Raw genomic sequence first — 14,395 nt, 5'->3', positions numbered from 1 at the left:
GCCGCAACATTCCACCGGCTTATGAGTAAAGAAGTTCGCGGTAAGAGAACCATTAAATGCGGGTTGTGAGGAACAGGGGAATTCTGTGCTCAAGCAGACGTTCCGTCACTGTCACGAAAAGCCACTTATATCCCCTTTTTCGTAGCGCTTTAAAATTATTTTAAAACACGTTTGGAATCAAAGAAACAACATTCCAGTTGACCACCACCCTAAAATATTTAATATGCTTCGAAAACTGTAAGCACAGACCCAAGTAAAAGAACATAAGCAGAAACAACTGTGGCAAGGAGGGAGTGGGGGCTCCTGCTGACGTGGAGATGGGCAAACCGCGTCTTCAGTCCTGCTGGTGTTTATGGCACAGCCTGTCAAACGTCAACCTTTGAAAGTCAACTCCAGCTTTGAAAAGGCGTAAGCATGCCAGGGCTGGATGGGCACGCGGGACTTCCTCTACGATCTACTCAATGTTTTTATGAATCTAAAATGGTAGCAAAAACATGAAGTCTATGCGTTAATTTTTGAAAACGATGCGGGAATATCAAAGGGAGACAGGAGCCGACTGAAAGCACTGTGGAGGGTCGAAGCTGGAACAGTGTGAGCAAGAAAACAAGTCACGTAGTGTCAGATTGTAACCCAAAGTACAATGTGAATATCCCTGAGTACCTACAGAGTGAAGTCCATTATTAAGGAAAGAGGGGAGGATAAACACATCTTGCATGGAGAGCAGGTTCATACTTACCTAGATACTTCATACGTGGGGATGTGGAGCCTAGCTCCCCATGCCTTTAGCGTGTGGGGGCTGCACAGCCTGGAAAGGGAGAGAAAAAGCGTGGCTTGACCAACACTGGCTCAGGCAGGTGATCAAGGTCGACAACAACAGAGAAGTCAGGTTGACAGATCGCAGCTTGGACATACAGTGACTAGAATTGCAGCTCACATCTGTGGACTCGGTTCACTTACAGTCAGTGTGATCCTTTTATTTATTTTCAGAGAGAGAGAGAGACAGAGACAGAGTGTGATCAGGGGAGGGTCAGAGAGAGAGGGAGACACAGAATATGAAGCAGCTCCAGGCTCCGAGCTGTCAGCACAGAGCCTGATGCGGGGTTGAACTCACCAACCATGAGATCACGACCTGAGCCGAAGTCGGAGGCTCAACCGACTGAGCCACCCAGGGGCCTCACACCTTTTCAGTATTTAAGATTGTAAGAGGTATGAAGAAGTTCTTAATAATACAGGTGTGGAAAATGAGCGGAACGAACACACTGAAAAACTGGGAGAGAGTGGCATAGAGTTCCCAGCTTTTAAATTTTGCTAATTAAAAACAGAGAAAATTACATTTTAAAAATATTTTCTTTATTTCTGAAAGAGAGAGTGGGGAGAGGCAGAGAGAGAGGGAGAGAGAAAGAATCCCAGGCAGACTCCACACTGCCAGCACAGAGCCTGACATGGGGCTTGAACTCACAAACCGTGAGATCATGACCGTAGCTGAAAGCAAGAGTTGGACGCTTAACCGACTGAGCCACCCTTTTTGTGATATACTTTGGCCTAACTATACCCTATACCGTCTTAATTTGTTTTCTCTTGTCCCTCCTGTTCCATGTTTATTTTCCCCTCTCTCTCTCTCTCACTCTGTGTGTGTGTGTGTGTGTGTGTTTTATGGATGAAAATTTTTTATCTTATATTCTACTCTTTTTTTAGTCTGGTAATAATATTTTACCCTTTATTTAGTGGTTTCTAGGCCCTTGATTTATTAAAGTCTGATATAAATTAGTACCCTTGCCTCTGCAGGACACTTTGAAGACACGAAAACACTAATTACATCTACCGTCCGGTTTATTTGGAAGGTCATTTTTTATTTTTGTTTCTCTGGGGCACGCTTTCTTTCATTCCTTCCTCTGGATCATCTGAATTCTGTGGAAGTCCACTTTCTTTGCTAATGACAATATCTGCTAATGAGAACTGCTTCAGGAAAACAAGGATTTCAAGGCCATTCTCTGCATACAGAGGAGAGGTTTTATGCTCTGTTTTAGAAAGTCCTGCTGATTCGGGATTTCACGTTTATTCCAATGTCTCCACCCCAAATCTCAGGGTCGCACTTCTCCTCCATTAATGACCAGCCCTTAATGTAAGAGTCTTGGCAGGACTGTGTGTCCAACTTACATCATAGTTTACAACTTGAAGTTCGGAGTCTGGTCCTCAGTTCTGCTACTTTGCCAGCGCAATAATAAGACGTTCCTCGGGCACCTGGCTGGCTTAGGCAGTAGAGCAGGTGACCCTTGGTGTCGGGGTTGTGGGTTCACGCTCTGTGTTGGGTGTAGAGATTATTTAAAAATAAGTAAATAAAACAAATCTTAAAAAAAATAAGAGATTCCTCTGAAGGCTGCTGTTGGAGTGCTCTGGTTCCGTGACTGCACCTTAAGGTATACCCAAGCTTTCCAAATATACTCCAGTCCAGTCCACCCACACTGTGGTCTTGGTGGCCGTCCTTGCTGCCCTGACATCTGACTACGGCAGCTACTTAATTCCCCAGGGTCTTGCTATCAGCCGGTGCTGATAAAAGCTCGGGTTGGTGCCTCCACACGTGATGGGTTCCACCTTCAAAAGGATCCTAACATATCTGAGCTCAGACATGAGCAGCTCCATCCTGGAACCCCAGCTGAGGATCTCAGCCCTGCGATCATCCCTTACTAGCAAGGACTGGAGAGCAGGGGCCAGTCTGCAAGACAGAAGCCACGCCAGCAATGCAGGGGCCTTAATACAGGGAACTGGTCACGCAGGCGGTTGCAGCAGAAGGTGAGGAACTCGGATTAGCAAGTGCAGAAAGTGGCTACTTGGCATAGGGCTGAAGAGACGGCAAGAAGAGCTGATTTACCGTATGCCATGTTCTGGAATCTTCCCGTGGGGGGTGAGATCTGGGAGGAGAGCTGCACAGGGGAGATTGGGACCATGAAAGAAGGGGCAGGCTGGTAGCAGGTGCAGCTGTAGAGGACGTTTGGCTGCTGGCATGGAGAAGGCGAGGGCCGGATGCCACAGGGTGATTGCTGCTGTCATCTCCTTCTGACCTCCACTTCTCTACCAGTGAAGTTTGGTAGGTTTGGCTGAACCTAGCAGGGGGGCCAGCTGTCCCGGGGGCTTGCATTGCAGTGTTGTCCAGATGTAGGGCAGATTGGGGCAGGGCAGGGCAGACAGGGAAAGGCAGGCCCGTCCTCCACGTGGCCACGCTCTAACCCTCCAGGCAAACACCGGGCACACTAGTGCTCTCTGCTGTGTGACAAACCATCCCCAAACGTAAGGGCTGAGAACGATGAGCATTTTATCTGCTAACAATTCCACAATCTGGGTGGATTCTGTTTGCTTTGCACATAGTCTCTGCATTTAGCTGGCTCGACAGCAGGGGACCGGGTTCAACTGGGACACTGGGGTAGCTGGCTGCCCTCATTGCCTGGGGTCTCAGGGTCCTTCTCTTTCCATGTGGCCTGCACCTGTGGTCTGTCCTGCAGAGTGGCTGGCCTTCTGACACGGCGGCTCCAGGCTCCCAGGAGTGCAAAGAGGTGCTCGCCAAGGCCTTCTGGAGGCTGAGGCTGGGAGCCGGCCCTCACTGCTCCTACCAGGAAAAGCAAACCAGCAGGTCTGTCCGGAGCCGAGGGGAGGGGACTACAAACAGGTAACAATTCTGGGAGGCAAGAAATGTGAACAGGGCCCCATGGTTGGTTCCTACACCATAGCATCGGGGACCTGCCTTTAAGGAGTCTAACGTCAGGGCTTAAACACTAAAAGTAGAATTTTTCCGGTTACAAAATCTTGCCAAAAAGATACTTGTGCCAAAAAGTATTTTTTGCCAGCCAAGTTCCCCAGATGGGTTAGGTCGCTTCTCCCTGTCCCGTCCTTAGTGGCGCCTGAGGCACTCGCGGCCTCTTGGTCACATCCAGTGTTTGAGGAAGTCCTGCCCAGGTCGACGCAAAGCTCCCATGTTGGACCTAGACTGAAGCTCATGGATTTTCCTCATCCCTGCACAGCCAGGCGTCACCAGCCTGAGGCGCCCGAGGGAGACGGTGACATTTGTTCTTCCCTCTTCCTTCACCTCCCTGCTGATTCTAACTCCCTGGATTGGAGTCAGGGCAGAGGGGTCAGGACAAAGGTCAGGCATCTCTCGGTTAGCTCTGCATGCAGGCACACCCTCCGTCAGGTTGGCCCCGAGTGGCCATCTCCGCATGGGCATCTGAGACCAGTTGTCTGTGAGGCACACATGTGGCTTTCCTTGTGGGTTCCACGCAGGAGGTCTTGACTCTGCAGGGTCTTGGCAGGTCCTGATGTCCCTGAAATAGTCTCGGGACTCCAGAGCGCCCTCCTTCTCCATGGTCAGCTGATCAGCAGGGGGTGGACCTTTAGGGTGGGAGTGAACATGGCCGGAGAGTTAGCATGTCTGCTGGGCCACGTCCTATCAGTCCTGATGCAGCATCTGCCTCCCGTTTTCCATGGCTTTCTTTAAAATGTGGGGTCCTCGGTTTTGTATCTGAGTTGCCACTTGGTAGGATATCCCTGCCGCATGCCTACCACACTGCATTTTAGTTGCTGTGTTTCCATCTTCGTATTGGAAGAACCAAGGCACCTTCCGGTAAATTTCAGCGATGGGCGTTGAGAGGACACGCTGGCACCGTGTCCACTCTTCTGGGCCACGCACTGTGCAGTCTCCTTCCCTCACTGTGCCTTGCACGGTCTTGGTGCTGTGTGATGTTGTTGTCACGACTGCGATGGGGGCTCTGTTACCTCAGAAACCCCGCACGCATAGCGGATCGCTGGGAGGGAGGACACTGGCGCCACCCGCCACATCTGACGTCTGACCCTGCAGCTCTGTTCTGGGCGTGGGGTGCTGGCCTTGCAGTCGCCTCTCTCAGACACCTGCTTGACGATTGTCCTGGGGCTCTTCTGGTTTTCCTGTTCCTAGAATTCACGTGGTGCAAGGTGGGTATTAAATGCATGGTCCGCCAAGTAGGTCCCTTTAGGGTCCGGCCCTCCTTCGGGACACCTCATTCAGGTGCCATCCTCAGTGGGAAGCCTCAGGGGGTCCCGTTTATAAAGCCTGCTGTCTTCCTCCACCCTGGGAAGGAAGGGGTGGATTTTTCTCTTGCGCTCAGCTCACTTGATTGTTGTTAGGTGCCTGGTTTTCTGCAGTATAGTGCAGCCCATCTGGGGATATAAGCTCTTTTCATCTTAATTCCAGATTCTCAGGAAGGAAATAGGTTGGTCCGCAGTGGAGTAAGTGTTGCCTGTGTCTAACTGGCTGCAGTCACGGGAACCGCAAAGCTCCTGGCCGCCAGCATCTCACATCTTTGACCAGTTGGTGTGTGGATTGGCTCATTTGTTCTCGGGTGGGGCATTTCTCAGTGCCTGCAGCCTCCCCCCTGCTCCTGTGTGCAGGTGTGTATAACAGAGTTTCAAATGCCTTGTGATGGCCTGCTGATCTGCTTTGTTCTCTTCAGGCCCTTCCCCCCTCAGTCTTCATAGGCCTGACTTAGTCTTCAGATGACTAGTTACCCCGGACGTGTGGGGAGGGGAGCCTGGGGTTAGGGATGGTGAATAGTCACATGCTATCTATGAAAACCTAGAAAGTGTACCGGGTGTCAATGTCAACCAAGTGTCAAAACCCATAAAATCTTGCACTCCTTTAAGCAGACTTCTTCCACCAAAAGTTAGCTTGAGCCAATGATGTTTAAAAAAAAAAAGTCTACGGGGGCGCCTAGAGGGCTCAGTCGGTTAAGCGTCTGACCGTCTCGGGTCATGATCTCACAGTTCATGGGTTCGAGCCCCGTGTTGGGCTCTGTGCTCACAGCTCACAGCCTGGAGCCTGTTCGGAGTCTGTGTCTCCCTCTCTCTGCCCCTCCCTTGCTCGCACTCGTGCTCTGTCTCTCAAGAATAAACATTAAAACTTTTTTAAAATTATGGATTATAAAGATGCTATTGAGCACAGAGCAAATCAGTGGCCTTCCTGACCTCAGGGGTGTTGGGGGACCTGGGCTACAGGACCCCGTGTCGGGGACCGTGCGGTCTGAGCAGCTGGAGCAGCTGGTCCCGGAACCCTTCACGCGCGGTAGCTGCGGTCCGGGGACCTCGCGCCACGGAGCGGGGAACTCTGAGGCCAGCGCACCAGCGCCCCGAGCGGCCGGAAGAAGCGGGGCATTGTGGGAAGGGCCCGCGGTTTCGGCGGGTTCCGTTAAAATGGCGGCCTGGTCGCCGGCGGTGCCCGAGAGGCCGTAGCCCGTCGGGGACGACCGGAGCCTGCGTGGCGTGGGGCGTGGGGCGGGCGAGAGCCGGGGGGCTCTGCGGGGCCCCCGCGGGCGGTCCCAGGCGAGGATGGCGACCCCGGACCAGAAGTCGCCGAACGTCCTGCTGCAGAACCTGTGCTGCCGGATCCTGGGCAGGAGCGAAGGTAGCGGGGCTGGGTCGGCGGCTCGGGGCCGAGGCGCGTTCCGGAGGCCGCCCGTCAGCCTGGGATCCGGAGGCCTCGCATGGGCGGCGGGATTGGGGAGGGGCGCGTCCCCGGGGCGGGGCGGCCTGCGGAGGGCTTGCAGCCCCGGGGGCGGAGGCAGGGAGGCCGGACCCCGGCGGGGCTGAGTCACCGCTCCCGGCGCAGCGGGCCCGGGGGGCGAAGCCGGGCACGGCGGCTCGCGAGCGCGTCCACCTTGTTCAAAGTCACCGGGGAGGCAGGGCAGCGGTGGCCTGGGCCGGGTGGCCGGGAGCTGGCGAGCAGCAGCGTGTTCCCTGCCCCCCAGGGAAGGTCGAGCGGTCGGAGTGTGCTGCGAAGCGGGGGTGCGTGACTGTTACCTCCCTGGTTTTCTTCCAAGGGCTGAGGTTGGACTTGGTACGAAGCTGTCCTGGAGAGGCCGCCCTGCGGATGCCGATACCCAAGCCCAGCCCTGCGGGGTGTGGAGCCATTGCGGCCGCGGTGTTTTACGATTTGACATGGCTTGCCCTCTTGGTGTTTGTTTTGGCGGGACGCGAAGGGGATGCGTGGAGTCCACCCTGGAGGGATTTTCTGGGTAACTGAAGACACGGGGTTGCTTATGCCTTCAGCGCCGTGCGGTGGACGAGAAATCGTGCAGTTTTTGCTGGAAGACTTTACACAAAATTACTTTGAAAATATAATGACCAAATTTTAACTTTTCGCGATTCATGACAATTAGGTACATACTTGAGTTGATGTTCTATGATAACTGTAGGGGTAAAAGCTGGATTTTTTTTTTTCCCCGTCAGCCTATTCAATGACACCAACCTCACACAGTTCTTGGGACATTTTATAAAGTTTAAGTCTGTCCCTTTGGGCTCCCCAACCCTAGGCACTATGCTGAGTGCTTGTGTGATGCGGAGATGCACAGACAGTCATTCCACTGGTAGATGTACATTCTAGGGGAGGAATTGTGGTAAAATAGGTAATTGTAGGTTAGGGATAAATGCTGAAACGGAGATAGAGCGGGGTGCTGGGATTTTGAGGGAAGAAGTGAGGGAAAGCCTCTGCGGAGATGGTTCGATGGACTGGAGTGAGGGTGGGGGGGCCCAGGAGCACCTGGAGAGGGTTCCCCAGAGAGAGGACAGGTGCACAGGTTGCGAGCCTGGCTTGTTGTTTTCAGGTTTTGTCTCCAGCTTTCCTGTACGTGCACCTCAAGCACCCCGTTACCTTTCTGATTCCATGTTCCTGATCCTAGGAGAAGCCAGAGGGCTGAGATTGCTGGTTACCACTCACTCACTCTAACGCCAGCGGTCTCACTGTGCTGGTGGGTCCTCGGTTTTCCTTCCAGGATAACCCACACGGTTGTCCGTCCCCCCCATGCTCATACCTGGACTTTGAAGGCCACTCATTGTGAGGTAGCATGATGTTTCTCGATAAAAAAAAAAAATTCTTTTTTTAAAATTTGAGGCTCCTTTTGATTTTTTCACCCTTCAAGGAGATTAAAGCACTTATCTTCAGCAGAGTTCTGCCTCCTCCTGTCTCTCTTTAGAACCGTGTTTAAATATAAGAGTAAATATGTTCTCTGCGAGATCCTGAGGGGATCCTCTCTGAACCAAATGGATCATAAAATCCATCAAAGATGATTCCGTTAGCTCTGTTCTGGACCGCGAGGATTGCTAAACCATTATATTCGTAATTCCAAATACATGCTATTTACTGAAGAATTTATAAGTATTTAATAGCTTGCCTTGTTCTGATTTGTTCTACCTTACTGAACAAAAGCAATATTAATTGCTTCCTTTACAGTGTTTGACATTTAAAAAAATCTTTTCGTTAGTGGGTATTTTATCTGGTAACTAAGTAGAACATTTGATTAATTCTTTTTCTAAGGTCATGTTATAAACAATTGGCCTTGTATTATTATAATATTGCTTTTCCAAGGCTATGATATTGAGGAATAATTGATACCTGTTACTTTTATTTTATAATTTTTTTTTAATGTTTATTTCCGAAGGAGAGAGAGAGAGACAGAGCGTGAGTGGGAGAAGGACAGAGAGAGAGAGAGAGAGAGAGAGACACACACACACACACACACACACACACACACACACAGAATCTGAAGCAGGCTCCAGGCTCTGAGCTGTCAGCACAGAGCCCGACGCGGGGCTTGAACTCACAAACTGCGAGATCATGACCTGAGCCCAAGTTAGATGCTTAACTGACTGAGCCACCCAGGCGCCCCCTATGTTTATAAAGTTAATATAATCATTATTTCTCACCTTTTCCAGCCTTCGAATTTGCTTGAAACACACACATACTGCCAGCCAGTGTGTTCTGGATGTTTCAGAAGCAACCTTCCTTTTCATACTTTGTAATCCTTTTCCTAACTAGAAGATAACAAGCACAGTGGGTTTTATTAGGTGAGTATTTGAACACAAATGCTCAGGGGCGGCTCTAATACACTGTGCACTGAGGTGAGATGACTATCTTCTGCTGTGACAGTGCTGTGAGTGTGCTCCGAGCCACGGCGCAGGCGGACGGGGTGCCGTCCTGGTGACTCGTGGGCCTCACGCGGTATTGCTGTCGGTGTCATGATTTTCCGAAGTGGTGAAGAGCCCTTGATGAAGTTCCAGATGAATAAATTATGGTCTTCCTTGATTATATACTTGGGAAAATCAATGTATATTAAATATATGTTAAAAGGTACATTAAGTGTATGTTGAAATGTGCACTAAATGTCTACTGACATAGAAATTCCAGTGTTTTAGGCTTCATTGGAAAGTTGTGCTTAGTGGGCTTACTGTTATTTTAAAATGATCTAAAATTTAAAAATGATCTCGGTTTAAATTCCCGATCCAGTAAATATTGACATAACCTACACGAATAAGTAAATCCTCTTAGGGATCCTCAATCATCAGCATGGAAGGGGGCCCTGAGACTGAAAAGTCTGAGAGCCCCAAGTCTAGAGCAGCATGTCTTGTTTCTGTTTTGGAGCATAGCCTTGCATTCCGTGGGAGCTGCGCGTGGAGCGTGGCCACACGAGAACCTGGTATCAGGGTTGCTGTGGCGGGACTGGTGGTGTGGCAGTGGTCGAAGGGGGGGCCTTTTACGGTAGCTAAGCCTTCACACCTTGTCGCCGTGCATCTCTCCATGTGATACCTCCTCAGAATTGATGTCGTGGGCACTGTCTCCAGATAGTGTGACTCTGTAGGTCCATGTGGGAGTGTGGTGTCTCAAGCGCAGAGTCCCTGTGGCCTGTGGCCTGCGTCTGGAGGGGAAAGAATTACAGGTTTACATGCTTGCTCTGTGCTGGCCGACGTGCCGTCCTGTCCCATAGGACAGCAGTGTCGTGTGTGCATCGCTTCCAAACCGCGCACCTCCACCCCGCTCACTTTCCAAATCCCAGGAGAGCACGCAGCCGCAGCCTTTGGATTCACTTATTTCTGTGCATCTTTATGTTCATTTTCTACCTGAGTGCTCGTGGAACCCTTTCGGGGTCTAGAAGGTAACTGTCACTTACGAACTCTTGGGCCCACATCGGAGTGCTCTTTGGAGCCTTCACGTTGGCATTGAGGCCATGTGGTCCCGCTGTCTCCCTTGTCCTGAACGCGAACCTCTTCTGTGCTGCAGCCACGGGTCCTTTCTAGAGGGGACATCTGATCACACCAGGTGAAGAGAGTTTGTTTCCTACGTGTAATCTACAGGATGAAGGCCACATTATCTTGCTGAAAAGTTAAAAGCCGGGTGCTTTGAGTTGTGGTTTTAATGGCTATGGCAGACAGATCATGCATTGAAATGACATTTTCAGATTAATACTAATAAAAATACCTAACGTTTTTCAACAACTTACTCTCTGCCACACTCTGCATACACTGTGAGCTGGTGTATTTAACTCCCAATGTTGCTGGATGGTTGGAATACTTCTCACTAACCTCGTTTTGTAGATGAGGACACGCAGACGGAGAGATAAAGTAGTTTGCTCACCAAGCTGGCGAATTGCAGGGCCAGGATCGGAACCCACATCTCTGGTTCCAGAACCTGATGTCTTGAATTAATTCCCTCCTGCTCTTCTGTGTGGAATCTGGCACCTTCCATCTCTGTGCTGAGTGCAGGAACCTAAGCGCCTGCCTGGCCTGTGGAACGGCCTCTCGCCTCTGTCTTCACTTGTGTGTTCTCTGCACGGCTTGTTTGGAGAGTGTGCGTGGGTACAGCGGCTGCTTGGGCAGTGTGTACTTGAATTCACTGGTGCCTGCTTCTCAGGGGGATACTCTCAGGGGCTGGGTAGAGGAACACTGCTTTCCTGCCTTGGCTCCTGATACCCAGAGCGGATTGGACGTGAGGACGTAGCGCATTCCTTTGGTGTTTGCTGGTGAAAACAATGCAATACTCTAATTTTTCATCTTGGACCTCGCCAGTCATCAAAGAGCTTCAGCCTGGACCTCCTCCCCTGGGACTCCGGATGGAACACGGCTTGGATTTTGGAACTAGCGACACTGGCATCCTTTGAGGGACCATGGACACAGTAGCCCTTGAATCTCCTCGTGTCCTTTCTCGTGGCGGGTTCCTACATGTCAGAGGGCTGCTTCCTCAGAGAGGCCTTCCCTGACCAGCCCACGTCGTGAGGTCCTCCCTGTTGGCCGGCACAGCGTCTCGCTCATTTTCTTAGGAGCTCTTATCGCAGACGGATTGCCTGTGGAGTTACTTGCCTCGTGTTTCGTGTTGTCACTCAGCTGCCTGGTGAACCACTATTTTCTGTCCCGTCTTAGGGCCCGTGGTGTTTGGCGCTTAGGAGTTTTCTTTGAATTACTGATTGAACTTAGTTTTTACCTTAGAAATGGAATAATGTTGTGGGAGTGTTAAACTGGAAATCTGTAGTGGATATTGTTTGATGGTTAGGTTCATCAAACAAGGAATGATTGTTACTGTGAAGTTAATAGCCTGTATTCTGTACGTCTGCCTTTGAAACTTAGATAGATTTCACCTAAAAATACAGATGGAATTTTCAGGTATTTTCTGTCAGCAGGAAAGAGAGACTGCACACTGGTCTGGCCAGCAGGTAGGGAAGTTGAAGGTGGTTGGTGAGGTGGCAGTGAAATGCTACACATGGCACAGGTGCAGAGCGTAGAGACGGGAGAGGAGAGGATTTCTGGTGTTGAGTTTTGAATTTTTGTTGGAAAAGTGGAAAGTTTATGAAACTTTTGGAGTGGAGATGTTTGTCTCAGGTACTTGAGTATGTTAATGAAGTATTTTTTTTTTTTGTAGAACTCAGGATCATGGTAATCTAAAAACATTTTCTCAACTAGAACAGTTTTATAGGCACCCTTGCAGGTGAGAAATTTTCAGTGCCACTTTTAACGTATTAAAATTAATGTTTACCCCTTAGAAAATGTTAAAGGTGTGGAAAAGTATAAAGAAGAAAATTAAACTACTCCCTGATCCTGGGACTCCACAAAAACCCTTCAGATTACTTCTCTTTGCTGTTTCCCTGCCCTGCTTTGTCCGCACTCACCAAGTCCCGAACACATGCTGTGCTGATGTGGTGGTGTTCGGGGAAGACTCTGTAGTCTCTCTCCTGCGTGCGTGTTTGGGTGTGCTTGGGAGAGGAGGGTGGTCTGAAGGGGTGACATTTCCGCAGAGAACCGGGGGAAGTGATGGGGTGAGGCCTGGGAGGATGCGGGAGAAGAGTGTCAGGGTCCGGGCCACAAGCCGGGGGTGGGGTGGTATGCTCAAGGGTTGGCAGGGTTGGCCAGACCATGGAGCGCAGCTGGCTTGTGGCCAGTGCAGCTGGGAGGGGAGAGGCGGGACGTGGTGCTGGGGCGTGGCCAGGGACCAGGGACCAGGTCGGGCAGGCTGTCCTCATGAGTTTGGATTTGATTCTGGGCCTGACGGGAGGGTCAGGCAGAGCGATGACTTTATTTTCGTTCTAAAAAGATCGCTCTGACTGCCACGTGGAAAATTTGCTCTAAGGGACAAGAGTAGACACAGGGTGGCCGGCTACCTAGGACACCTACTGCAGGTGGATAGAGCCGTGGAATGGGCGTGTGGGGACGCACCGTGAGAAATGGATTCAGCAGGATTTGCTGGCCTGGATAAGTGCTTAAGAGCCTCATCTCCTAAATCATCAATCAGATACGGAAAGTTTGAAGTGATTTTCCTTCTGTCCACTTGGAAGGTGTTCATTCCTTCACTGATGAGAATCTGCCGTTAAACTGATTCTTACTCCTTTGAAGCTCCATCTGGCAGCTCATAGGATCTTCTCTTTATCTTTTATGTTCTGAAATTCCGCTCTATGTAAATTTTGCTGTCGTGCTCTGAAACTTTGTCTAGGTGTGGGACTCAAAGTTTATATGGATTAACACTTGGCGCTCCATCAATTTGAGGACTAATTATGGGAAAAGTGCCATTCTTTCTCGTGAATTCTAACTTGTGTTTGTTGTGTTGTTGTGTTTATTGACCCCTGACTAGCTCCATCTGGTATCTGGCCTAGTTTTTAAATATTTAATAGTTTTAAAAACATTTCACAACTGCTTCCTCTGTGTTGCTATTTTGCCTCTGGCAGCCGTCCTCTGTTCTAGATTGTTCTGTGTTGCCTTTTTCAGAATATCGTGTAGATGAATCATACCGTGTGTGCTCTGGAGACTGGCCGCTTTCACTTTGCTGATGCTTCTGTGATTCACTAGTGGTGCCGCATGTGTTAGTAGGTGACTCCATTTCACTGCAGAGCTGCGTTCCACTGCACGGACGCCCTGTGGCTTACTTGTCCCTGCACATAGCGGGGGTGTCTGCACGGGTCCTGGGCTCTGGCGGTCACGAGGAGTCCTAGGGAACGTGGCTGCAAACATTCATGTACAGAGGTTTATGTCACCCTAAGTTTCATTTCTCTGGAATAGATACAAGTGGGATTGCTAGGTCACATGAAAAGTGTATGCTTAGCTTTTAAAGAAACTGCCAGAATGTTTCCAGAGTGCCTGTGCCACCTTCATGCACTGCCCCCCCCACCCCTGTCCCCGGCCAGTGTACGGGATGCCCGGCCTGGGTGCTGGTGGTCTGTTTCATTCAGCAGTTGGGATAGATGAATAAGGGTGTCTTATTGTGGTCTTAACTTGAGTTTCCCTGATGACTAATGTCATCTATTTCTGTGCCATTCACCTTCGTGCTGATTGTCTGTTTAACATTTTTATGCTATGTTTTTTATTGGGTATTCCCTGCCCCCCTCCTTATTGAGTTTTCAGACCTCTCTCCCTATAATTTGGATTCAGGTCCTTTGTTGTGTTTTGCAAATATTTCCTCAGTATTTTCATTCTCTTAACAGTGTCCTTTGCAGAGCAGAAGTTTAATCTTGGATAAAGTCCCGTTTATCACATTTTTTTAAAAAAAGATTTTATTTATTGTATTAACAAAATTTTTTTTACTGTTTATTTATTTTTGAGAGAGACAGAGAGACAGACCATGAGTGAGGGAGGGGTAGAGAGAGGGAGACACATAATCCTAAGCAGGCCCCAGGCTCTGAGCTGTCAGCACAGAACGCGATACGGGGCTTGAACCCACAAATTATGAGATCATGACCTGAGTTCGAAGTCGGACGCTTAACTGACTGAGCCACCCAGCGCCCCAAAAAAGATTTTATTTTTAAATAATCTCTACACCCAGTGTGGGACTCGAACTCACAACCCAGAAATCAAGAGTCACACACTCCACTGATGGAGCCAGCCAGGGCCCCACGTTTAACACATTTTTTAATGGGTCAGAATTTTGGTATATTACGTAAGAACTCTGTCTGAGTTAGAGTCACAAAGATCTCTTCTGTTGGTTTTTTTCCTCTAAGAGTGTTATGTTTTACTTATGTTTTACTCTTACTGTGATGTAGTCAAGTTAATTTTTGCATGTGTTGTATGGTATACGGTGAGCTTCTTTTTTGAGTTTACAAAAGAAACCATTTTTTCCCTCACATTT

General features: G+C 49.7%; 1 protein-coding gene across 2 annotated transcripts in view; it reads left to right on the top strand.

Annotated features, from left to right (window-relative positions):
• The first annotated feature begins 6,216 nt into the window (after positions 1 to 6,216).
• Positions 6,217 to 14,395, top strand: part of TUBGCP3 (tubulin gamma complex associated protein 3) — a 76,031-nt gene continuing 67,852 nt past the window's right edge. Inside the window, exon 1 of one of the 2 annotated variants that reach the window (XM_030314278.1) lies at positions 6,217 to 6,424. In XM_030314278.1, the coding sequence (XP_030170138.1) occupies positions 6,349 to 6,424 (76 nt within the window). In that variant the 5' untranslated portion in view covers positions 6,217 to 6,348. The remainder of the gene's footprint in view (positions 6,425 to 14,395) is intronic. The other variant, XM_030314288.1, reaches the window with a different exon arrangement.

Source organism: Lynx canadensis, chromosome A1 (assembly GCF_007474595.2).
Source record: "Lynx canadensis isolate LIC74 chromosome A1, mLynCan4.pri.v2, whole genome shotgun sequence".
Taxonomy (NCBI): domain Eukaryota; kingdom Metazoa; phylum Chordata; class Mammalia; order Carnivora; family Felidae; genus Lynx; species Lynx canadensis.
This window is presented reverse-complemented; position numbering and strand designations above follow the sequence as displayed.